General features: G+C 39.5%; 1 protein-coding gene across 3 annotated transcripts in view; it reads left to right on the top strand.

The window, feature by feature from the left end:
• The first annotated feature begins 8,516 nt into the window (after positions 1-8,516).
• dmxl1 (Dmx-like 1) overlaps positions 8,517-27,729 on the top strand; it is a 74,097-nt gene continuing 54,884 nt past the window's right edge. For all 3 annotated transcript variants that reach the window (XM_062998907.1, XM_062998906.1, XM_062998905.1), the window contains exons 1-10: positions 8,517-8,593; positions 12,180-12,373; positions 15,519-15,644; positions 17,272-17,346; positions 18,420-18,498; positions 18,588-18,711; positions 18,838-18,904; positions 21,374-21,552; positions 22,178-22,376; positions 25,188-25,356. In XM_062998907.1, coding sequence (XP_062854977.1) covers positions 12,287-12,373; positions 15,519-15,644; positions 17,272-17,346; positions 18,420-18,498; positions 18,588-18,711; positions 18,838-18,904; positions 21,374-21,552; positions 22,178-22,376; positions 25,188-25,356 — 1,105 coding nt within the window. In that variant the 5' untranslated portion in view covers positions 8,517-8,593; positions 12,180-12,286. The remainder of the gene's footprint in view (positions 8,594-12,179; positions 12,374-15,518; positions 15,645-17,271; positions 17,347-18,419; positions 18,499-18,587; positions 18,712-18,837; positions 18,905-21,373; positions 21,553-22,177; positions 22,377-25,187; positions 25,357-27,729) is intronic.

Here is a 27,729-nt window from a genome sequence, read left to right as displayed (position 1 = left end):
GACTAAACAAAGACAAGAATCAACATAACAAATTGACAGTCATGTCAGTTTAAGACAAAGACAAATCTTATGCACATTGTTGGTGCTGGAACATGACCAGTATATCAATGTAACGCTGGTTCTCTACACAAAGACATAGCTCACTCACTGAAGAAAAATGGCTGGCTGAGGATGCAGATGGAATGTTAGCACAAGAGTCTAGCTAAACAACACCATGTGCTAAGTAGCAGTGGTGGCAGTTCAGCTGCATACGATTTGTGTGTCATTATGTGTCATTGTGGTTTGGTACAATATACATCTCTCACAAACACCGTGCGGCTATGGCAGATATTTTCCCCCCGCCAAACTTCAGAGGGACGTCCTTGCCAGAGCTTCAATAGCACTCTGGCACTGCCTTTCAACCTCCAATCCTGTAATTATGGCTTTCCAGAGACGCTAACGTAATATGTCATTGGAGCGGGATACAATAACATCAGAAACACACTTCAAGGAGATCTAGTATAGCAAAGGCAAATGAATACAAACTCAAGTATAATTGCATGAAAAATGGTTCCTGGCTTCCAAACAGTTAGCAGTTGTGGATGTTGATATCAAATGTCTTCCACTGCTATTCCAGAAGCAAAAATGGACATTTAAGTTATAAACTGTTTTACTTTTGTGGATCTACACAATCAAATTTGTATGACTTGTATAACCGTTTCATTTATAAAGGAAGTGTGTTTTGGAGTGGTTAATAGTGCAAAAGTACAAGATTGCATCACTAAAAGATACACCAATGAGGCATAACATTAAAACCACCTCCTTGTGTCTACACTCACTGTCCATTTTATCAGCTCCACTTTTTTTTAGCCTGCTTTCACCCTGTTCTTCAATGGTCAGGACCCCCACAGGACCACCACAGAGCAGGTATTATTTAGGTGGTGGATCATTCTCAGCACTGCAGTGACACTGACATGGTGGTGGTGTGTTAGTGTGTGTTGTGCTGGTATGAGTGGATCAGACACAGCAGCGCTGCTGGAGTTTTTAAATACCATGTCCACTCACTGTCCACTCTATTAGACTAGTCGGTTCACCTTGTAGATGTAAAGTCAGAGCCGATCGCTCATCTATTGCTGCTGTTTGAGTTGGTCATCTTCTAGACCTTCATCAGTGGTCACAGGACGCTGCTCACGGGGCACTATTGGCTGGATGTTTTTGGTTGGTGGACTATTCTTAGTCCAGCAGTGACACTGAGGTGTTTAAAAACTCCATCAGCATTGCTGTGTCTTATCCACGCATACCAGCACAACACACACTAACACACCACCACCATGTCAGTGTCACTGCAGTGCTGAGAATGATCCACCACCTAAATAATACCTGCTCTGTAGTGGTCCTGTGGGGGTCCTGACCATTGAAGAACAGCATGAAAGGGGGCTAACAAAGCATGCAGAGAAACAGATGGACTACAGTCAGTAATTGTAGAACTACAAAGTGCTTCTATATGGTAAGTGGAGCTGATAAAATGGACAGTGAGTGTAGAAACAAGGAGGTGGTCATAATGTTATGCCTCATCGGTGTAGTTTACAAATATTCATTCATTCATTGTCTTATTACGTAAAATGCAATGTGATTTGTTAATTTACTTGAACGTTTATTTAACTGGCAGAAGTACAAAGTATAAAATGACTTGATTGCATTTATAAATAAAAATGGAATTTGATTCCTGAAACACATGAAATAAGCTGGGGCAAAATGAGAATGCAATATAATATTTAAGATACAAGTTTGATACAAAGATACAAACTTCGGGAGAGAATTGTCAGTCAATTTAAAAAGAACATTTCTCAAATAATGTAGGCCTACACTCAGTCCTTGTAGGACACAGCTGAAAACCACTGTTAAATGTGCGTGACCTTTAAGCCCTCAGACAGCAGCTCATGAGAAACTGTCAGGCTACTGTGATAAATTTAGTCACTTCTGCCTTGGGAGTACTTTAGAAAACTCTTGCCACTTGAACACAAGCTGTCACTATATCTATAAATGCAATTTGCCATTATTATTTTATATCATTTCTCTCTGCAGAAACACGCCCGAGTTCTCTGGGGCTGAGCTTATCATGCAGCGGGGGATCAGACAACGCCAACCATAGACTGGTAAGTGGCTGACACTCAGAATGCAATTAAATTGGACAGTGAGATCTTTTTTCTTGTTATTATTATTATGTAAGTAATGTATTTTAATAATGCTTTATTAAAATTATACAACCCCAAATCAGAAAAAGACCTGCAACACATTCCAAAAAAAGTTGGGACGGAGACAATTTAGGGCTAGTAATGAGGTGAAAAAGTAAATAATGATGTGATTTTAAACAGGTGACATCAACAGGTGATTGTAATCATGGTTTGGTACAAAAGCAGCATCCAGGAAAGGCCGAGTCTTTGATGAGCAAAGATGATCAGAGGATCTTCAGTTTATCAACAAATGTGTGAGAAAATGATTGAAATGTTTAAAAACGATGTACCTCAAAGAAAGATTGGAAGGGATTTGCATATTTCTCCCTCTACAGTGCATAATATCATTAAATGATTTAAGGAATTGGGAGGAATTTCAGTGTGTAAAGGCCAAGGGCACAAGCTTAAGCTGAACGCCGGTGATCTTTGATCCCTCAGACGGCACTGCATCAAGAACCGCCACTCAACAATAGCTGATATGACCACATGGGTGAGGGATTACTTTGGCAAACCTTTGTCAAGCTCTACAATACAGAGTTACTGCACAAATGCCACTTAACACTTTACTGTGCAAAAAAAAAGCCTTATGTTAACCATGTCCAGAAGCGGCGGCAACTTCTCTGGGCTTAGAGGCATCTAGGATGGACCATCACACAGTGAAAACATGTATTGTGGTCAGATGAATCAGCAATTGATGCCGTGTGCTCCGGACCAAAGACGAAAAGGACCATCCAGACTGTTATCAGCAACAAGTCCAAAAGCCAGGGTCTGTCATGGTATGGGGCTGTGTCAGTGCCCTTGGCAAAGGTCACACATTACAAAGGCATGGCTGCGGAAGAAAAGGGTACAGGTACTGGACTGGCCCCAATAAAGAATGTGTGGAGAATTTTGAAACAAAAAATGCCACAACGACTACCTCGTACTGTTGCACATCTTAAGACGTGTCTGCAGGAAGAACGAGACAAAATAAAAGTTGAAACACTAAATCACTTGGTCTCCTTGGTGCCAAAACCTCTTTTAAGTGTGGTGAAAAGGAATAGCAACATTACAAAGTGGTAAATGCTTTACTGTTCCATTTTTTTTTTGGAATGTGTTGCAGGTCTGAAATGCAGGAATGGATGTTTATTAATAAATGAAATAAAGTTGAGCAGATAAAACATATCTCAGGTTCTCCATCCTGTCTGCAATCAAACAAAAGTCAAAGTAAATGTAAGAAACTCTGTGTTGTTTTATTATTTGCATTTTCCATGTTGTCCCAACTTTTTCTGATTTGGGGTTGTACATACAGCTATCATGTACAACAGTAATTAAAAAGTTGAGGCTGAATAGTGTCTTGTTACAAGCTTGGATTGTTACTAGCTGCCAGATATTATAAAATAACTTACCACTTTTTTTTTTACATGGTTTATGATTATGAATTATGTACTAAATACGTACAAATATTAAACACCTAAAAGCTTAAGTAGTTTACTCAGGGAGTTACTTTAACTGAGTCGTTTGAATCGTTTTACTAAGGATTCAGTTTATTTGCTGAAGTACAGGTAGGTGTTTGTCGGCCACTACATACAGTCCATACGTTTAGTTACCTCAAAACAACAGCAATTGGTCAAACCCTCACAGCGACGCGTTCTTGTGCCATTTTTAAATGTGTCAATACTGCTCTCTTGTGTGGTTTTTCAGAACTGCCCCAACCACTCTGATTTGGGGTTGTAAAATAAATTACAGTAGACCCTTGACTTACGAATTTAAGTCAAAATGTTTGTTAGTTAAACCTATTTTTCCCATAGGTAATAATGAAAACAGAATTAATCCGTGCCAGACCTCCCAAACCCCCCTTACCTAACCTTTCTAATGTCGTAAATGGTCTTTTTTACATTTACATTTATATTTTCTGCATTTAGCGGACACTCTTATCCAGAGCGACTTACAGAAGTGCTTCCATAGTAAACATTTCATTTCTCAAGTTTTAGTAAACAACAGTAAAAGAACACAAATCTGCTGAAATCTGTTATAAATACAAGTATATTTTCCCTTAAATCTTAAATTATAGAATAGACATTACTGTAATAAACAATAATAAACAACAATACACAGTAGTACTGTACATAAAACAACACACACATCACATTTCAGTACAGTACATGTGCTGCACCATACACCATAATAAATTTCTTTCTTTTTATATAAAATTTATCTACCAGAAATAACGATAACTCATATTTCTCTATTATTTCCTTTTTTATTTCAGTAGTGTTGTATTTTGTAGGTGTAATTGCACGAAAGAAAGAATACTTTACTCGGGAACTTCCTTCTTCTCTCTCACTCACTGTCCCCTCTGTCTGATACACAGTGACAGCTACTGGCAGGAGTAATTATACAACAACAAACAGATTTTTTTCACCACTGCGCTTCCTCTGCACCTTCTTTGGGGCCATTTTAATATTGAATTTTACAAAATATAAAGAAAACACTAAAAAACACCGTCCGCTGTCTGAATGTTCGCTCACTGTATATATATATATACTGTATATATATATATATATATATATACACAGTATATATATATATATATATGTAAAAAACTCCAGAAAAGGACTCCAGAAAATGATTTTCTTTAAGCACACTAATTGTGTAAGGTGCCATGAGGCCTATTCCTGATTTGGATGTGTGTAAAGTAAGTTTGTTTGCTACTATTTCTTGAGTTCATTGTTTAAAATAGGATGGTAATTATATTCCTTGATATGTATAGTTATTAGTTATGTTGCACTGTTATGTTTGTTAATTTGTTCTTTGTATTTATTTAGTGAAAACCATCCATTTCTCCATTCCTTCATCCATTTCTCCATTCCTTTATCCATGCCTTGAGCCAATCCTTCAGCCATTCCTTCAGCCATTCCTTCAGCCATTCCTTCAGCAAATCCACCATCCAATTTATCTATTCCTTCAGCCATTCCTTCAGCCATTCCTTCAGCCATTCCTTCATGTACTTGCATCCAATTTCAACTTTGCACCTAATATTCAAGTAAATGGAACTGTTTGTGTAACTGGCAATAAAAGGAACTAATCAATCTATTCACTTTCTGTCCTATGTGTTTTAATGGGCACACCATCACGATAGCATAACCATCTATTACCAGCTATTTTTCAAACTTCTACATATTGCTGAATAGGCAATATTATACAATATACAGTATATATATATATATATATAGAGAGAGAGAGAGAGAGAGAGAGAGAGAGAGAGACAGTTGGAGTCAACTTGTTCGTGACGTCACATGTTTTGTGAATTTCTGTTCGTAATCCGAAATTTGTTCGTACATTAAGTTGAAAAAGATCGCTCGTAACCCGAAATGTTTGTATGGTAAACCGTTCGTAACTCAAGGGTCTACTGTACTTGCTTCCACTTTTGTTGTAAAGCAGGGGTAGGCAAACTTTTTGGCTCAAGGGCCACACTGGGTTTTAAAATTTGACAGATGGGCCGGGCCAGTAGCAGATGGATCAAAGAATGAAATGTCTGTGTGTATAGACAATAGACTCGACAAAGGTCGGTGGTGTTTGTAGTGCACAAACTAGTGGAATCAAGTGAAATGCAGGGTATTGAAGAGAAAAGGTGAAATAAAAGCAGCTCTAAAGTAGGGCTGTGTGATATGACTAAAAAACTCATATCTCGATATGCTTTTGAGAAGAGGCGACATACGATGCGATATGATATAATGTAGACTTTAAGTACAATGGCAGGCCAATGCCCGTATTTTAGCTTATATTGTTTATAAGAACAAAATACTGTAGTGCTGATACATTCTGACAGACTTGTGTTATATTTTGTATTATTACAAGGCTGTATTTGTATTAATATTGACAATATTAATATTATATCTATATATTATAGATACATTTTGACAATATTAAAAAAAACAGCAGAATCTCACAATCACATTTATGCTGTCCGTTTTACTTCAAATAAATGAGCATTAAAAACAAATCATAACTGCTGCGTACCTTATCCATGTGTTGTTCCAACAGGGATATAATCCACTTTTTTCTTCTTGGCGACAATCTTGTATGTTTCCAGAATATTTCCAGAATATATAAATCCATACCCAACTGTGTTTGTCCACATAACTAATGAAAACTGTTTTAGATCGTTTATTCTCTCGGCTTTCTTGGTAAAAAGCTGAAACTGGTCATTCGTTAATTAACTGTCACTTATCCAACAACCAATGAAGAAAGAGATTAAAGTTCCGCCCAAAATCTGAATTCGGAAGCTCTGATTGGTTTATACATCTGTTTTTTAAGGCATGACCTCAGAATCTCTTTAAGAAATGAACCGACCCATTAAGTTGTTTGAGCATGACACCGTAATGAAATAGAGTGAGCAAAACGAATGAATCTTTACCATACATAAGAGCACAGCTCCCTGATTCGATTCTAATGAATAATTCATTCTAATGAATAATTAGACCAAATGGGCACAAATAACTATACCACTCTCCGAGCACTCTCTAGAGGAGACCCTCTCTGCTTAGAGATCAGAGGCTCTTGTTGCGGTTTTAAAATAGAATGCTCAACAAGTTTATGGTTAGGCGTCCACATACTTTCGGCCATATAGTGTAAGAGAAGTGAAGTGTTGGTATGGGTATATGAATAGTCTGGTTGTAAAGTAATTCAAAACTGTCTTAGTTCTAAACTATATTTTTAGAGCTCGGTGACCTACAATTGACATGAAAACTGTCACCCTAATTGCCAGTGAAAGTGTTTTTAAGCCACATACTGTCAATAGCTCGGCAGATCTAACCCTAACCCTTTATAATTCAGACTGACTGTTCCACTTATCTCAGCAGATAGCTTGAAATGTCCCCTTTGCAGCCCTACCACTGGTGTAAAAGCATAACAGATGAAAAACAATGTCAAAGAATATGCAATATTTAACAAGCCAAACCCTTATGGTTATAACTAACAACAAAGTTGCATTGGGGTTATGTATTTATTATTTATAAACAAACATATTTGTTATGCACACATGCTAGCCCATTTTATTTATAATGTAAATAGAGAAACAACAAATGAAAAGAGAAAAAGGTTTGGTTGAGCTCTGGTAACTGTGAAAGTCATAGCATTTATACATATTTATTAATTGTCTGTTTTACCACCGCTTTAGCCTATTCAGGGTCTCGGTGGGTACGATTCACTGGGCGAAAGACAGGTCTCCAGTCCATTCCCAAATTGTTACCAGAATGCAACATTTGCGATCCACACATATTTAATGTGTGTATTATAAAAATGTCTTTAATAAAAAGCAAGAGTCATAACATCATACATTTAACCGTTAATGCAACATACACCTGTCAGCCATAACTTTAAAACCACCTCCTTGTTTCTACACTCTTTGTCCATTTTATCAGCTCCACTTACCATATAGAAGCACTTTGTAGTTCTACAATTACTGACTGTAGTCCATCTGTTTCTCTACATACCTTTTTAACCTGCTTTCATGCTGTTCTTTAATGGTCAGGACCCCCACAGGACCACCACAGGGCAGGTATTATTTAGGTGGTGGATCATTCTCAGCACTGCAGTGACACTGACATGGTGGTGGTGTGTTAGTGTGTGTTGTGCTGGTACGAGTGGATCAGACACAGCAGCGCTGATGGAGGTTTTAAACACCTCAGTGTCACTGCTGGACTGAGAATAGTCCACCAACCAAAAATATCCAGCCAACAGTGCCCCATAGGCAGCGCCCTGTGACCACTGATGAAGGTCTAAAAGATGACCAACTCAAACAGCAGCAATAGCAATAGATCTCTGGCTTTACATCTACAAGGTGGACCAACTAGGTAGGAGTGTCTAATAGAGTGGACAGTGAGTGGACACGGTATTTAAAAACTCCAGCAGCGCTGCTGTGTCTGATCCACTCATACCAGCACAACACACACTAACACACCACCACCATGTCAGTGTCACTGCAGAATGCAGAATGATCCACCACCTAAATAATACCTGCTCTGTGGTGGTCCTGTGGGGGTCCTGACCACTGAAGAACAGGGTGAAAGCAGGTTAAAAAGATATGTAGAGAAACAGGTGGACTACAGTCAGTAATTGTAGAACTACAAAGTGCTTCTATATGGTAAGTGGAGCTGATAAAATGGACAGTGAGTGTAGAAACAAGGAGAAAATGTAAATGTTTAAGCGAAACACCACGAGGAACTACAAGGCCCACAATGCATTGCGCTGGAAACACCTTACTAAACATCTTGTCGGCACTAGAGCGAGCTGTCTTTCTGCACATACTCAGTTTCGGATGTGATATGTTAATGTCAGCGGCAACATGAAGGGAAATCTATTACTTTTACACAGAATCAGCTATTTAGCTAACTCGTGAGGTAAGACTTGAATGTGTGTTTACACCATTTTGCTCAGTGTTTGCTTGCTACCGACTGCTAATGTTTGGAACAGCACAGTGTCAGCACAGTCAGGTTTGGAACAGCACAGTGTCAGCATATGTAGCTCTAGTTAGTGATGTATGATATTAATATCATTCAGGACAGGCAGTCAGATCAATTCTAGTCAGTACATTAGAATTAGCGTGTAGAATTGTTTCTAGTTTGTGTTTAACCATCTATCTGTATCATGTCAGGAACTACTGGAGGTTAGGGTCATTTTGAAAGCACTCTGTTGTGTTATAAATAGCTAGGATTGTTATCTAAATACATTATTAACTTAAATAAGTCATAGGTTAAGTCATATATACGTTGTAGTTGTTAGGTAATGTCTTTATCATTAAAAAAATGTCATTTACTTTCTGTCTACACCAGAGTTTCTCAGTTAGCAATCGGTACCATGTCAAATAAGGATACGTTCTAAACCGCACATTACAGACTACACAGAATGCCCAAACCAGTAACCACACCGTTCACAGCTGTATTCATTTAACTCACTATCTAGTGAAGTGACGTGCGGTTTGGGACACAGCCTTAATTATGCCGAGCAGCTGGACAGCCTGCTAACCATATACTGTAGTCTGTAGTGAGCACATTAGTCAACAAGGCAAGACAGTAAGACGAATGAACTTTTGCTGTAAGTTGGTGTATGCACGACTTGCTTAGTTAGTTTTAATTTCGACCAGTGCTGCGTTAATTTCATAGTCTTGACTTTGCTAATGCTAAGTTAGCTGGAGTGCTAAGCCACCTCCACGTATTGGTCACGTCATCACGTGATGCAGCAACTTCCCATCGAAGCGCTTGTGTGTACAGAGACAGGTTCACTTCCACATTCCTTCACATGAAGGTTAAAAAGGGATTTATTAAGAGTTATTCGAGATAGACCTGCTTTTATTAAACAGTGGTTCTCAAATTGGGCGCCTGGGACCCCTGGAAGGGGGTAAAAACATGGTAATTAGAATTCCAAGTGTCATAACTCAGTACTGGAGAACTGCTTCTTTCATTAATACAGGTTGCACTATTTTTTTTATACCAAAACATCATATCTGTTGTGCTAATAATGTATCTAGTAACTCCTATAGTCCTTCTTATTGCTTTAAATGTAGAAAAAGAAAATGTGTAAATTAAGATGTACTGTAAACAGTGGCAGTTCTGTCTAGACCGTGGGGGGGAAGGGGGGCAGGCAGGGGCCAGAGGCTATGTTAGAGGAGCCAATTACTTTCTGCCCAAATGTGCATTGTGGGCATTAAGAGGAAACAGTCGATATTCAATAGAATTCAACATTTTATTTATGCAGTTTTTAGTCAACGTTTTCTTGAGTTTGATGTAAACAGATCAACAAAGAATCACCATATAAGGCATTTGCTCTGCTTAAATGTCATTTATTCAGTCTTTTTCTTTTTCATATTTAATTTGAGTTACGTATACTGTATTCGTGGGGGGATGTGCAAGCTGGTTGTCACTGGCCCCCGCTGCCCCCAAACCCCCACTAGAACCGCTATCTGACTGTAAAGTGTTATACTTAGGGATGTAACGATACACTTTACCCACGATGCGATGCGATTCACGATACTGGCTTCACGATACGATTTTCCCCCGATTTTTTTAAAACAAAATTAAATTGAAGACAAATTATGACAAAGTTTCCTTTTATTATTCCTCTTTATTTATCTCTCGGTATTTGTGCTTATCTTTTATCTATCTAAATAATGAATGCCCTTTTATTTCTGAGGTAGGTACAAACTATGCAAAACAATGCTGCACATTTCCCTTTTTGTGTAAAAAAAAACTGAAATGAATTTTAAAACTAATCCCACATAAATGAATAATACAAATAAAGAAAGTATCCTCACATAAATACATTTGGCTGGAAAATTCTGAACCTGGCAACCCTGCAGTGATGTCAACCAGGCGAGGTGACTAGCGCCAGCGCCCTCTGCTGTTTAAAGTGAATATCGATTCATTATACATTTAAACCGATTTCAATCGTTACACATGTGAATCGATTTTTAACTGTCTTGTGGTGCATCGTTACATCCCTAGTTATACTTATTATAATATTTGTATTTGCTTGGCCACTTTAAGTGAGTGCTCTGACACCGAATTGCATTAACGCTGTGATGTTTGTTTGTTTGCTTATTTATTAGGATTTTAGTTTAGTTTCAGTTCGGCATGGGGTGTTGGGGGTGGGGGGGGTGGGGGGGGGGTTGGGGTCAGAATCAGGGAAAGCCTTTTTAACAAGGCAGACATGAAGATATAGATAAGATAGAAGATAGACATTCCAGTGAAACAATGATCCCAACACTTCCAAATCAACCAAAGATTGGTTAGGGAATCGGTCCCGGAATATCCTGGAATGGAATGGTCTTATTATAAAATTAAGATTTAAAAGGATCCACTTTAAAGCGTTATAATTATTATAATATTTGTATTTGCTTGGTCACCGGACCTGGCCCATGCCACCTAGGAATTGATCTCAGGACCTTCTTGATGTGAGGCGACAGTGCTACCCAGCGAGCCACTGTGCTGCTCTAAAAATGCTATGAATAAAATACACTGTCATTGTGTAAAGTACAGTAAAATTGTGCTAACATTTGCTAAAGGTGACTGACTGAGTGGATTTATAACCCAGAACTGTAAGGTACCTTACTTAAATTGTTTTTAGTTTGCCAGCACAGGGGTCACAGGCTTCAAAAAGTTAAATGCTTTAGAGAATTTAGGCCTTGATGTTAGGTTATACAGCAGTTCAGCAAACATGTTTCCTCTGCTCCAAAACCCAGTGGTGCTTTACAGCCTTGCTCATAGAGAGCTTACATTAACGTTCAACTGCCCAGCCATTAAAACCCAGTTCATAAAGCTTCAGATGTATAACTATTGTGCTGATGCAGTTTTCACAAGCTGTTTGTGGGTGGCTCAGTGGGTAGCACTGTCACCTCACAGCAAGAAGGTCCTGGGTTCGATCCCCAAGTGGGGTGGTCTGGGTCCTTTCTGTGTGGAGTTTGCATGTTCTCCCCGTGTCTGCGTGGGTTTCCTCCGGGAGCTCCGGTTTCCTCCCACAGTCCAAAGACATGCTAGTGAGGTGAACTGGAGACACTAAATTGTCCATGACTGTGTTTGATATAACTTAGGGAACTGATGAATCTTGTGTAATGAGTAACTACTGTTCCTGTCATGAATGTAACCAAAGTAAAACATGACGTTAAAATCCTAATAAACAAACAAACATTAATGTACTACCGCCCAGCCATCCAAACCCTGTTTATAAAGCTTCAGGTGAATAACTATTGTGCTGGTGCGGCTTTCACATGTTTTAAACTCTTTACTATGTGTTTCAAATAAGGACAGATTATTAAAAGCTGTTTCTCCAAGACATTCTTATTCACTATAAACAGCCTTTACACCAAAACATGCATGTTGTTTGATTTTATGCTCATACTTTTGGTCTTGTAGTAGATGCTTTGCAAGGTTTTGAAATGTCATAATAACTGATAAAACATTTTATTTTATTCATTTTCATTTGGACCTTTAGGTGAATATCAGTAACCAGGATGAGGACATCGCACATCACTGGCTGGGCTTCTGCATGATACCAGACGGTCGAAAGATGCAAATTGAACTTTAGATGTGGTGAGGACCATGAATCTACACCAAGTGCTCACCGGGGCCGTCAACCCAGGGGAAAACTGTTTCTCCGTCGGAAGCATAAACAACGTGCCGTTCACGGTAAGGTGGTCTTGTGTCTTTGCAAAAATGTAAGTAAAGTAAATAAGCTGCTTTTCCTTTACTGCATGGATGGAAATCAGCTTCTGGCGAAGCCCGCGTTGCCGTCCGCCAGTGTGTTGACTAGGTGACTTTCCATCATGACATGGTGCACACGGAGATCAGAGATTAAGTGCAGCTGTCTGTAGGCTTATGTACTCAAACACTACATTACACTTTTATCTGCAGGGGTATATGAGATAAAATTACAAATTAATTGCCCCATCCTAAGGCAAGTTTTTTCTCCATTGTGCTTATCAGGGCAATTATTTTTCACCCAGTCCAGTTGTGGCCAATTTGGGCTTATCTCTCTTTTGCTGCTGCTGCCGCCACACCCAACCCCTGATCGAGAAAGGCTGAGGCTGTCATGCACCCCCTCTGACTCGTGCTTAGCTGCCGATCACTTCTTTTCACCTGTCAGGAGCAGGATCCTACAGACTGTTCAGCCATTGTCCCTCCCCCTAAAGACACGCCGATTGTGAGTCTGTGTAGGCACTTGGCTGGCTGATAGCAAAGCTGAGATTCAAACTCAAAAGTTCAAGCTTGATCTGAACACTGGTGCAGCTGAACTGTTTGAGTTCATCTCTGTTGTTTTATAATACACACCCACACCTGCTGCCACACCCACCCCCTGATCAAGAAAGGCTAAGGCTGTAATGCACCCCCCCTGACTCGTGCTCGGCTGCCGATCGCATCTTTTCATGGTCTCACAGACTGCCATCCATGATCAACTGCCCCCGGTGCAGCCCCCTCACCCGATCAGCAGAGGCCGCAATTGGCCCATTGATGAGGAACTTTGTTTCAGCCATTGTCCCTCCCCCTACAGTCACACAACCAGTTGTGTGTCTGTGTAGGCACCTGCCTGGCTGATAGCAAAGCTGCGATTCAAACTCAAAAGCTCAAGCTTGATCTCAGCACCAGTGGGGCTGAACTATTTGAAATAAATATTTAATTCTGACCAATAATGAGTTAATCTCTGTATTTTATGATACACAACATGCAGTTTAAATAATCATATGACATAATACATATAAATATAGTGGTTTATAGTGACACTTTATGAATATTAAACACAAATGCCTCTTTTCCACTGCATGGTACCCTGTGAAACAGTATGTTACTAACTCATGTTTGTTAGTACAGTAGAGTCAAGAGAGAGTCAAGAGAGGTTTTATTGTCATTTCAGCTATATACAAGTACATATTGAAACGAAACAATGTTCCTCCAGGTCCAAGGTGCAACATAGAACAAAAAGTGCAAGACAATACAGTACAGTGCAGGTAGACAACATTACAATAAATACAAGAATGCCTAAAATAAATAAAGGAAGACGAGACAAGAGACAAGAGACAAGTGTTGGTCAGTAACTCAGTGATCCCACATTTTGTGGTTACACAGTTACACAACCACTACATGACATTGCTGATCTTAAAACATACTGCTGGCCTATATGACCTAAAGTTGGGTTAAAACATAATGAAACCATATGGAACTCTATAATTACCCATAATTTGCTTAAGGTGTCATTTGCACCTATTAGAAGATCACTTAACCGAAAAGGACTTCACATGGCATACCACTCTTGGCTAAGAAGCACAGGAAGGGTGGACTGGAATACGCCAGAGGGAATTTTGACAGGCCCGCAGAGTTCTGGGACACAGATTTATGGCGTGACTAATCGAAACAACAGTTTATCCGTTGCAAAAAAATTGGTGCTTATGACCAGAAGAATATTATCCCCACCGTCAAGCATGGAGGTGTGTCAGGATTGGCATCATGGATTCACAGAAACACCAAGACATTTTGGTGAGGAATGTTATGCCTTCTGTGGGTAAATTGAACCTTTGTGATAATGTTAAGGAATCGGTCCTGGAATATCCTGGAGTAGCTCTTTCAGTCTCCTAATTTAAATCCCATAGAAAATTAGGATTTTAAGAAAGAAGCTGCAGCACAAAGCTTTTAAACCTCAATGAGCTGAAAGCTTTTGCACATGAGGAATGTGAGATTTTATCAAGACAAAAAGATTTTTCACCATGTATTGCATGTATTGAGGCTGAAGGTTGAATAATAGCGCATATGGAAATTAAATTTAAAAATAAGGCACCTTGTGTCATAAATAACCACCTCCGTGTTTCTACACTCACTGTCCATTTTATCAGCCCCACTGACCATATAGAAGCACTTTGAAGTTCTACAATTACTGACTGTAGTCTATGTAGTTTCTCTACATACCTTTTTACCCTGTTCTTTAATGGTCAGGACCCCCACAGGATCACCACAGAGCAGGTATTATTTGGGTGGTGGATCATTCTCAGCACTGCAGTGACACTGACATGGTGGTGGTGTGTTAGTGTGTGTTGTGCTGGTATGAGTTGATCAGACACAGCAGTGCTGCTGGAGTGTTTTTAAATACCGTGTCCATCACTGTCCACTCTATTAGACACTCCTACCTAGTTGGTCCACCTTGTAGATGTAAAGTCAGAGACGATCGCTCATCTATTGCTGCGGTTTGAGTTGGTCATCTTCTAGACCTTCATCAGTGGTCACAGGACACTGTCCGTGGGGCGCTGTTGGCTGGATATACTTTTGGTTGGTGGACTATTCTCCACTCATACCAGCACAACACACACTAACACACCACCACCATTTCAGTGTCACTGCAGTGCTGAGAATGATCCACCACCTAAATAATGCTTGCTCTGTAGTGGTCCTGTGGGGGTCCTGACCATTGAAGAACAGAATGAAAGGGGGCTAACAAAGCATGCAGAGAAACAGATGGACTACAGTCAGTAATTGTAGAACTATGAAGTGCTTCTATACGGTAAGTGGAGCTGATGAAATGGACAGCGAGTGTGGAAACAAGGAGGTGGTTTTAATGTTATGGCTGATCGGTGTATATCAACAAATATTCTTTCTCTGTTTACTGAGACTTCATGTTGTATATTTTAATTCTATACACATCACCACAATACCTTTTAAGTTAAGTGGGGTTGAATATTTCTGAGTGCAATTTAATGTAATAATTGAGACAGTGCTGTGACAGTTTTGCTAGAATTTGTGCTTTTTGTGTTCTGACTGCGCTTTAATATTCTGTCCACATGTGTAACAGGCCTATGCTTCTGGATGTGACATTGTAATCTTGGGGACTGACTTCGAGAGGCTTCAAATCATCCCAGGTGCCAAGCATGGCAATATCCAAGTTGGATGTGTCGACTGCTCTCAACAAGGAGGACAGGTAAAAGATGTGTTTACTTTCGTTAGAAATTTGGTTTACATTTACGATTTCAGCACTTAGCAGACGTAGTTATTTAAAGCGACTTACAGTACTGTGACAGTATACTGTCTAAGCAATTGAGGGTTAAGGGCCTTGCTCATGGGCCCAACAGTGGCAACCTGGAATTAGCGGGGCTTTAGCCAGTGACCTTTCGATTTCTAGTCTAGTACTTTAACCACTAGGCTACAAGTGCTGTAACATATTACAATACAGAGAATTAGAAGTTATGAGTGTTGCTGGGGGGGATGCAGATTTGATCTGAATTCAAGCTTCTGTCAGTGCCAGCCAGGTGAACCTTGGTCTGGGTAGAAAATAACCTTGTAAAAGAACAAATGGATTCCAGCACTTCTAGAAAAAGTCTATAAATATAGCAGCATGTAGCAGTATGAGCTTGTGGTTTGATTGCAGATGACATATTTGGTTGTGTCATTAAACAGGAAATAGAAATGCTTACTGTCTGAAACAATAGATAAAGTAGCTGATCTAGTGAACAGACTAAAGGCTGCTATATGCTTCCTAAAAAGTGCACATAAACGTTGAACTAATTTGCTTTTTTATATAATGGCTCTATATTTGGACAAAGCTTAACACAACATTTATATTTAGGTTATGTTCTTTGCCGGAAATAGAGAGTTGCCGTAATAATCCATTATTTTATTACACACTGTTCAGTCCTCCTGGTGTGCTCTGGTCTACTTTTCTGAAGATTGAATCTTTCCCAACAGTCCTTGATTATTAAGCAAGTAGGCTTGCAAGTCTTTGTAATGCGTGTTTAAGGTTGTATTGTCTACACAGAAGCTGCTTCAGTGACTCAACAGACAAGTGATTCCTTTTTTTGTGCACTCTTTGCCTCAGTGAAAAAAACTCTTGACATTTGCATTCTGAGAAGCAAAAGCAAAGAAAAATCTTCTGTGCAATCTTCAGTAGCTCCGAATGAAACGCATGCTTTTGGACCTTTTAAAATATTAAGTCCACTTTTTGTGTCCCTCTTGTACCTCTTGGTGAATTTCTTCAGATTGATGACCTGATCAAAACACTTGATCACTTGGCACTTTTTTTTCTCCCAGGTGTTTGGTACAGGCTTCGATATAATTCCAGTCAGGTCCTCCCTGGATGCCATCCATTTCTCCAGATACTCCAGGCATGAACTGTACTGACCTTGTACCTGAGCACTTAATGGTCACACCTCTTACCAAGTCCACTCTTGTGCTTTTGCGCTAATAGTCCCTTGACATGAAGCCTGGTGTGAACGTTGTTCAAAATGTCCTTTAATTCCACTTCCATCTCTTTCCATCTCCTGATTGTTTGATTGAAACACACAGGAGTGAGTGCACTATTCTGTGTGCCAGAGGTAAATCTCACTGAACTCATCTTTAAAAACCGGTTTAATCAGGTAGAGTGTTTTTTCCTGTGAGAAAAACAGAGCTGTCAAGTCTGGGAACATCTTTAGCAGCCTCTCAACATTCAGGATTAATGACAGCCATCACATCTTATTGTGAGAAAGAAATACGGAAACTGTGAAAAAGCAAAGATTAGGGCTGAATGAGTCTGTAAATAAATAAATGTGAAACTGCTTCATCTGTTTCAGATTGCTGCATCCTATGGTAACATCATTTGTGTATTTGAGCCTGTGCTGTTGAGCCCAAAGGCAAAGATACAAACGGTAAGCCTATATGTCTGTCTGTCTGTCTGTCTGTCTGTCTGTCTGTCTGTCTATCTATCTATCTATCTATCTATCTATCTACCTACCTACCTACCTACCTCTCTCTCTCTCTCTCTCTCTCTCTCTCTATACACACACACACACACACACACACACACATATATATATTTATATATATTTATATAAACGTTATGACCACCTCTTTGTTTCTACACTCACTGTCCATTTTATCAGCTCCACTTACCATATAGAAGCACTTTGTAGTTCTACAATTACTGACTGTAGTCCATCTGTTTCTCTGCATGCTTTGTTAGCCCCCTTTTATGCTGTTCTTCAATGGTCAGGACTCTCCCAGGACCACTACAGAGCAGGTATTATTTAGGAGGTGGATCATTCTCAGCACTGCAGTGACACTGACATGGTGGTGGTGTGTTAGTGTGTGTTGTGCTGGTATGAGTTGATCAGACACAGCAGCGCTGCTGGAGTTTTTAAATACCATGTCCACTCACTGTCCACTCCATTAGAAACTCCTACCAAGTTGTTTCACCATGTAGATGTAAAGTCAGAGACGATCGCTCATCTATTGCTGCTGTTTGAGTTGGTCATCTTCTAGACCTTCATCACTGGTCATAGGATGCTGCCCACTGGGATATATTTTTGGTTGGTGGACTATTATCGGTCCAGCAGTGACAGTGAGGTGTTTAAAAACTCATACCAGCACAACACACTAACACACCACCACCATGTCAGTGTCACTGCAGTGCTGAGAATGATCCACCACCTAAATAATACCTGCTCTGTAGTGGTCCTGGGAGAGTCCTGACTATTGAAGAACAGGGTTAAAGTAGGCTAAAAATTATGTAGAAAAACAGATGGACTACAGTCAGTAATTGTAAGTGCTTCTATATGGTAAGTAAAGCTGATAAAATGGGCATTGAGTGTAGAAACAAGGAGGTGGTTTTAACGTTATGGCTGATCAGTGTGTAGGTATATGTATGTATATGTAGCATTACACTTGTGTCATTTGTACCACTGCACCATCTTAATCTATAATCTATCGTGATTCTCTACAGAAGCCGAACTATCACTGGCAGAAAACAGGCCAGTTTGTCTTGCAGTCAATAGCACACAACCTTGCCTGGCACCCCACAGGTACCGCTGGATTTCACACTGAATCAGGTATTGCTGATGAGCTTTTAAGGCATGTTATATTTCTAACTTTTTCTTAATACTCTGTTTAGGTAGTAGTTTGTTGACTGGGTCAAACTGCCTGCAGTTATGGTCCAATGTGAATCTCCTCTGTGGTGCTGAGGGGGAAGAAGCTGGTGACCCTCAGAGCTCTTGGAGGTGTATATGGCGGTGCAAGTAAGTCCTTGTTCTGCATGAAAGCACTTGATATTTGCAAGTAATTGAATTAGTTTGATGGCTAATTTGTTTCATACCTGTTGTTATGGAATTAATAGGACTTTCAAATCTTTTTTTTAATCGCAGGACTGCCTCAACTATTCACCTAATTAAGTTTTCTCCGGATGGAGAGTTTTTTGCCACATCAGGACAGGTTTGTACACACAACGTTACTGCTGGTATTAAACACATTTTCCATTTCTATTGCAATAAATGTGCAATTAAATGTTCACGGCAGCTCAGTTTTCATCAAGAAATTGGAATTAATATTTCACTTGACTGCAGTTCTGTGAGGAACCTAATGAATTTGTAATATAATCAGGGAAGATGACAGTCCACAGGTTATTTAAATGTAAATTATCCTTCAGTTACATGTAATGAATACTTATACCCTCAACCAACCCCTTTTTGTACGTGAGCTAGATTAAAATAAACAATCTAACTTATTTTTTATACAGTGGTACCTTTTAACTCAACGTCCCCTAAACTCAAAATCTTCTAAACTCAACTTCTTTGTAGAGAAATTTGTACCCTTGAACTCAACAGTAACCTTAAATTCAACATTTAACTTAAACTCAACGTGGTTTTTTTTAATTGATTTATTTAATTTCAAATTAACAATGAACAGCTGCTTTGTTCAGCGCTTTGCTTGAGCAGTGCAGTAAGACGTCATCAAAGTGTGCATATAAGACGAATCTGCGTTTGTGTGAAATAATCGGCAGATTCACTCTGGGGGCGGCACGGTGGCTTAGTGGGTAGCACCGTCGCCTCACAGCAAGAAGGTCCTTGGTTCGATCCCCAGGTGGGGCGGTCCAGGTCCTTTCTGTGCGGTGTTTGCATGTTCTCCCCGTGTCCGTGTGGGTTTCCTCCGGGTGCTCCGGTTTTCTCCCACAGTCCAAAAACATGCCACCAGGCTAATTGGAAACACTGAATTGTCCTATAGATACCTAGCCACTAGATGCACAAACCAGTGCATTGTAGTGCCGGTCCCAAGCCCGGATAAAATAGGGAGGGTTGTGTCAGGAAGGCCATCCGGCGTAAAAATTGGGCCAAATCAATGCAGATCATGATCCGCCGAGAGCCGACCCCGCAACCGAACAGGACAAAGGCCGAGGAGGAACAAGAAGAAGAATCGGTAGATTCACTCTGAAAGCTCCACATGTATCTGTGTTTAGCTGAATTTTCCTTCTGTTTCACTTTTAAACTTGTGTTACAGCTCGGGGTGCTGAGAAATTTTAAGAATCGGCTTTTTTTTTGAAAGAGTTGAATTGTGACATAGAAACACTAAACGTCTCTTAATTATTACTGCTCATAAGTTCTCTCCGCTAATGAAATTCCTTGCTAGTTTTAGTACAATAAGTCACGTTAAGCTTTGTGCTACAGTTATGTATTTTAATTTTTTATATAATATTTGTGTTATTTTCAGTGTATAAGTGTCAAAAACAATCTCATTATTTTACATTAGACTAAACGGGACCATGGAACGCATTAACAGGTTTCCCAAACATCCTAATGGGAAAAAATACTTAAAAACTCAATGCCTTTTAAATTCAACACCACACCCAGAACCAATTGACGTTGAGTTTCAAGGTACTACTGTACTTAGAATGTTTGTTGTAAATGTTAGCAGATCCCTAGATCTAATTTATCTCTGCAGATGTGATTACTGACCACTGCTTATTTGTCAGACAAGGTGATACTTTATTATGAACAAAAATGTTTGCCACACTTTTTGCATTTAATTATTATTGATGGAAATGTTCCACATCAGCCAGGCAGAACATATTAGTGACATTTGGGTGACTTGGTCTTTGATTTTTTTACTGTTATCTTTCTCTGTCTATATGTCGATGTAGTTCAAGGAAGAAATTTAATGCAAAAATAAGATATTAAAATCTGAAAAATATAAAAAGATAACAATATATGTACATATAACAAAGAACAAAATAAAGGGTAAGCCTAAAAGTGTGCAGTTTATAGACATCACCGATTAGGCATAACATTATGACCACCTACCTAATATTGTGTTGGTCCTCCTTTTGCTGCCCCTTATGCAACAAACTGTGATGCTCTGTGTATTCTGACACCTTTCTACCAGAACCAGCATTAACTTCTTCAGCAATTTGAGCTACAGCAGCTCGTGTGTTGGATCGGACCACACGGGCCAGCCTTCACTCCCTATGTGCATCAATGAGCCTTGAACGCCCATGACCTTGTCGCCGGTTTACCACTGTTCCCTTCTTTGGACCACTTTTGATAGATAGTGACCACTGGAGCTGCAGTTTTGGAGATGCTCCATCACAGTTTGGCCCTTGTCAAACTCGCTCAAATCCTTACGCTTGCCCATTTTCCTGCTTCTAAGATGTCAACTTTGAGGATAAAGTGTTTACTTGCTAACAGGTGCTGATGAAGAGATAATCAGTGTTATTCACTTCACCTGTCAGTGGTCATAATGTTATGCCTGGTAGGTGTATGTGTTCAATTGTGTGCTGTGCAAATAAAAACAGTACCATGTGTGTGTATCAAATAGTACAATCTGTGAGCTTCTTTGCTGTGTTATCTTAATAATATTAATAATAATAATTGTTTTTTATTTTGAATAATATGTGAATTTTGCTATTAGGATGACTGTTTGGTGAAAGTGTGGTACAGCACAAGCAAGTGGCAGTCTGATGTCACTAAGCTCTTTACTCCACCTGAGCTGGACTCTCAGGGGAAGATGGACTTCTCCTTCATCTACCTGACCCACCCTCGCTCAGTCACCGGTTTCTCCTGGAGAAAAACCAGCAAGTACATACCCAGGTGAGGCTGTTATGCCATGTGCACTGTGTGGTTGCAAGATTGGTAAAATGTTATTCGTTATTTGAGAATGGGCAGCTGTATGGTTGCTTTACACCAATTTCTTGCACAACCTTTTAGCTTAGGAAACCAATGCTGAACTTGCTCCTGGAAGCAGTTTGGAACCTATAATAGTAGGGACAGTTGTAGTCTAGTGCATAGAAGCTCTGGGCTATCCATCAGAAGGTTGTGGGTTTGAATGCTGGCTCTGCCATGCTGTAGATTGGCTGACTTTGTGCTTTGACCCCAACCTGGGATATGCAGAAAAATAGCATTTTATTGTACTTTACATGTGTACACGATGAGTAAAGACATTTATTTTGCCCTAGATTATAGTAAGAGAAACTATATATGGGTTTGATTTGTATGTACTTATTCGCAGAATACTGCAGATATAGCCTAGTCTACACTTAAAATACTCTTTTGCCCATTCTGCATAAATGTTTCTTATCTTATTTAATAATACAAAGCTTTTATCAAATACTGGGACTTTCGATAACTTGTGTTTGCTTCAACAGTTATCATCAACCAACAATGATTGTTGTTCATACAGATTTTTTCACATGTTCTGTGTCATTTCTGCTTTTAGAGGTGCTGTGTGTAATGTGTTACTGACCTGCTGTAAAGACAATGTGTGTCGACTGTGGGCTGAAACACTGCTGCCCAGCGACAGTCTGCTCTCCGGACTCAGACACAATCACAGCAACAGTAACAACGATGCACTTAAATCCAGTAATACAAAGAAACCCTCCAGTAATAACAAAAGCCAGAGTCAAAACCTGCCTGAGGTGAGTGGTACCACTGCTGAGATCAAACAACCCTGCAAATAGCAAATCAGTCTGTGGGTGTATTATGAGTTATAGTGGCTGCATGTTCGGGGTCATTTGTCTTTCTATACTGTCTATTTGTAGATTTCTTTGCACATGGAATAAATTTCTCTTCCAGTATTTCCTAACACATGCTTCCTCTAATTCTGTGCAATCCCCCCGGTACAGCATGATGTTTTTCAAAAACAGCAAGCTAAAAAAAAAGCGAAAAAGCATTCCTTTTTTTTTTTAAAATAGTATTATATTTTTAGCAAAACACTTTTGTAAGTAGTTTAGGGATGAAAAGTGACATTTCTTCCACCTACAGCAGTACCTTGTAGCTTAACGTCCCCTAAACTCAAAATCTTTGAAACTCAACGCCTTCCGTCAAGAAGTTTGTACCCTTGAACTCAACGTTTCCCTTAAACTCAACGTGTTCAGTTTGTTTAAAAAATTTTTTTTTATTTAATTTCAACTTGACAATAAACACTTGCTTTGTTCAGCGCTTGAGCGGTGTAGTAGGATGTCATCAAAGTGTGCATATGAGACGAATCTGCATTTGTGTGGAATAACCATCAAATTCACTCTGAAAGCTCCACATGTATCTGTGTTTAGCTGGATTTTCCTCACTGTTTCACTTTTAAACTTGTGTTACAGCTCAAGGTTCTGAGAAATTGTGAGAATCAGCTTTTTATTTCAGTGTTTTTATATTAAATTTGTGTAATTTTCAGTGTATAAATGCCAAAAACAACCCCATTATTTTACATATGCCTTAGAAGGTCCTGGGTTCGATCCCCAGTTGGGGCGGTCCGGGTCCTTTCTGTGTGGAGTTTACATGTTCTACCCGTGTCTGTGTGGGTTTTCTTCTGGGTGCTCCGGTTTTCTCCATCAGTCCAAAGACGTGCAAGTGAGGTGAACTAAATTGTCCAAGACTGTGTTCGATATAACCTTGTGAACTGATGAACCTTGTGTAATGAGTAACTATCGTTCCTGTCATGAATGTAACCGAAGTGTAAAACATGACGTTAAAATCTTAATAAACAAACAAACATAAGCCTAAAATATATGCAAGTCCACTGGACCATGGAACGCATTAACCGGTTTCCCATACATCCTAATGAGGAAAAATACCATGAAACTCAACGTCTTTTAAACACCAGTCCCAGAGCCAATTGATGTTGAGTTTCAAGTTTCTCGCTGTACTTTAAAATGAGCATAATACTATAATATTTTTTTACTTGAGAACTTAAGAAACCTTCTTTCTTTTCACAATAATTACTACTGGCTTTATACAGTCGTCCCAGTTAACATGTTTTATAACAAAACCAGGTAACATTTAAAAATGTAATCATTTAATCTAACCTTTATATAAGTTTGTGAACACGTCACCATCTGTTTGTGACTCATTTCAAAACTAGCGTCATTAATATGCAGTTGTCTGTATGTAGTGGCTCCACTTTTCTTGAAACTCTTTGTGTTTATTCTGCCAAATGAGGTTTTGTGAGGCCAGATATTAACATTAGATGAGTAGACCTGCATCACACTCAACATTCCAGTTAATCAGAAATATGTACGCTGTGGTTGAGGTTAGGTGCTCTGTGCAGGCCACTTGTGTTTAATTCACATTGAACATCATGTTAAAACAGTACAGTTTACAGCCGCTCAGGTGGCGCAGGGGTGAAAACACACTCTGAATACCAGAGCTGGGATCTCGAATACATCGTATCACGTCTCAGCTCTGCCTGCCAGCTGGGCTGGGCTGGGCTGAGCGGCCACATGAACAACGATTGGCCTGTTGTTCATATAGGGGTGGTATATTAAGCCGGATCGGGACTCTCTCATGACTGATGCAGTTACAACCTTTGCTGGTTGATTGATGGCGCCTACACAGAGATGAGGAAAGAGTGCTGTCAGGGTGCATCTCGCCGTACACATTGCTGATCCGCATATGCACTTGTCAAGTGTAGGTGACAAGATGCATACGGCTGCTGCCCACATGTCTGAGGCATTAGTGGAGAGGAACCATGATGCAATCAGGCAATTGGACACGCTAAAGTCGGGAGAAAAAGGGAGAAAATGCATAAACAAAATAATAACAAAACAAAAAAAAAAACAGTACAGTCATGCTGTAACAGGAAGAGGGGGCTCCCAGACTCTTGTGAAAATTTTGAAGCATGTTACTGATCTTATATAAGTGTTTTTCTACACTGGTTAGAAATGGGTAGCGGGATATTCCGCTAGCACACCAGCGCCGAGATTGTGAACTCCTCGGTTCGAAACTCGCCATTGCCACCGGTTGGCTGGGCGTCATCTGACGGGCATAATTGGTAGTGCCTGCAGCAGATACTAATTAGCCATCGTATCTGCTAGGGTGGGATGACCGGACTATGCGTGGGTAGGTCTTCATACGCTGTGTAAGGACACTGATTGGCGGAAGAGACGCCTTTGCAGAATGCATGGCGAGAAGAGGAAGACTGTGCACGTGTCGGAGGCGTGAGCAGCGACTTGCTCTCCTCGGATGCAATCGGGTATCCCTCGGCAGCGGAAGACAAATTGACTGCGCTAAATCGGGAGGAAACTGGGGAGAAAATGCATAAAAATAAAAAGAAAAAAGAAATAATAACAAGCGGTGTTCACAAACAAATTCATAACTAAATGGTTGAGAAGTTATTTTCAATCTTTGTATATCAATATGCAAACAAATATTTAATTTCTTTTTGTCTGGTCACCTGTTGGCAGACGAGTGTTTGTATGAAGGTTTAAAAGTTTCGACCCTTGTTGTGTGTGTTGTAGCTGAACCTTGCTGAAGCGCACCGGGGACCAATCAGAGGTACAGCTCAACCAGCTTACACAGGGCTTCTACCTCAACATCAGAACAAGCATCATGCCCACAGGGTCAGCATCCCTCATGCCAATGCTCTGTGCCACTTCCACATCGCTGCTAGCATCAACCCAGCTACAGGTAGGGATTCTTTATTTTCCACCTACTCTCATACACATTTGCTTGAATGTGAAAGTTCTTTCTGAGACATTCTGTGTACTACACTGTACTTGCATAACAGAAACACCACCACCCACGACTTCCTTCCTTTAACAGGTTTTCTTAAACCAAATTCTGTCTTTCTCCTGACTCACAAGTACATTACTTAATCATGTTTAAGATGTGGTGGTGTGACAGTAACCACAGACATTCAGTGTCAGCTGAGTGCTGTGAGACACTCAGCACAGTATAGTAAAACACAGTAAAGATTTAAACATTATTCAGGCCTCCTCACACATATTTACTTTCATTATTAGACCATTACTAATCTGAGCAGTGAGGATTTTATACTAAATGTAAACAACCATGTGGATACCCACATACTAAGTAGATGATAATCACTGAGTTTACATCTTTAAGCCACACTCATTGCTAAATGTAGGGATGTAACGATACGCTCTACCCATGATGCGATACGATTCACGATACTGGGTTCACGATACGATTTTTTAAAATAAAATGAAATTGAAGACAAATTGACAAAGTTTGCTTTAATTATTTGTCTTAAAAAAAAAAATACAATAAAACACTGTATTTGTGCTTATCTTTTATTTATCTAAATAATGAATGCCCTTTTATTTCTGAGGTAGGTACAAACTATGCCAACTAATGCTTATTGTATAAAAATAAAAACTGAAATAAAATTTTAAAACATATCCAACATTATATAAGTAAATGAATAATACAAATAAAGAAAGTATCCTCACATAAATAAATTTGACTGGAAAATCCCCTACCTGGTATCTTTGTGAAGTACCGTCAACCAGGTGCGGTGAATAGCGCCAGCGCCCTCTGCTGTTTAAAGTGAATATCGATTCATCTTAAATGAATAACCGATTCGAATCGTGGCACATGTGCACCGATTTTTAACTGTCTTGTGGTGCATCGTTACATCCCTACTAACAAGTGTAAAAAGTCTTTATTATTTACATAAATTATGTGCTTCTGACATTATGGTGACAGTTTAGGAAAGGCTTGTTCTTGTTCCAGCATGACTGTGCCCTTAAACTTAAAAAGAGGTCAGTAAAGCAGGTCAAGCAGGAAGTGAAACCTATTCTTAGGTATTAAACAGGGCAGCATAATCTGTATGGTGCATGAGCCTGGCTTGACATGGCAAAGCAAATTGTGCATATCTACCTAGTACGAATGTTACCATTAAATACAGGATAAATTGCTACATTTTCACTCAATGCTCAAACATTCACAGACTTTGTGTTCATATCTATTAGCCTATGGACACAACAAAATCATTTAACTTATACTTTTTGGGGGTTTATTGTAAGGTTTGTTTGTTTGTTTTATTAGGATTTTGGTTACATTCATGACAGGACAGGTAGTTACTGGTTACACAAGATTAATCAGTTTAAAAGTTTTAACGTCAAACACAGTCGTGGACAATTTTGTATCTCCAATTCACCTCACTTGCATGTTTTTGGACTGTATTGGAAGGTCTATTGAAATCAGTCTTTTGGGCTGAGTTGAACATACAAACCATTTTTAACTCTCCAATATAAATTTCTCAATTATTATAAATGTATTTCAATTCCTTAAACACCAGATACTTGTCAGGCAAAATATTGATGGGAACAAATCATTTACACATAATGCCGTATTGAACTCACCAAACTCACTCATAAACTACTTGATAAAGGGAGACCAGGCCACAACTTGCCTCCTCTGTGGAACAAGAACCTCTGTTAAACACATTGTCTGCGCATACCAAAAAATGAATAACACCAGAACAAATTTTTCCAATCCAATACAAACAACCTCACAGTTACTCAAACAACACCCTAATCCAGGGGTGCACAACTTCTTTTTACCAAGGGCCGATTTCACATAAACACCTACACTAGAGGGCAACAAATTTAATTTTTACAGACCTGTCCACATGAATTTGTAATACAGTTACATAAAATCAGGTACTTACAAGAAATGTCTTGGTCAATGGGAGATATTGCAGCGTTTTTCTGACACCAACTGATTAATGTCAGGCTCCAGTGAGGTGGTCGCAAGTCTTTTAGTGCTTCAATCTTTTGCTTTCTGTCCTCACCTCGGAGATCACCGACTTTTGGGTGTTTTGTTTCGTAATGCCTCCGTAAATTATATTCCTTTGCCACTGCCATGCATTCCAAGCACACTAGACATGAGAAAACGCCATGGCCCGTTTCATAAAAAAATACTTGTATGTCCATTCAGGGTTAAATTTCCTATGCTCGAGATCCACTTTTCTTTTTTTACTCGTACTTGGTTTGGACAAAGACGTGGTACCGCTGAAGTAACTTGTATTTTCCT

The sequence above is a fragment of the Trichomycterus rosablanca genome, chromosome 7 (genome assembly GCF_030014385.1).
Source record: "Trichomycterus rosablanca isolate fTriRos1 chromosome 7, fTriRos1.hap1, whole genome shotgun sequence".
Lineage (NCBI taxonomy): Eukaryota > Metazoa > Chordata > Actinopteri > Siluriformes > Trichomycteridae > Trichomycterus > Trichomycterus rosablanca.
The sequence above is the reverse complement of the archived record's forward strand: the minus strand, read 5'-3'. Positions and strand labels throughout refer to the sequence as shown.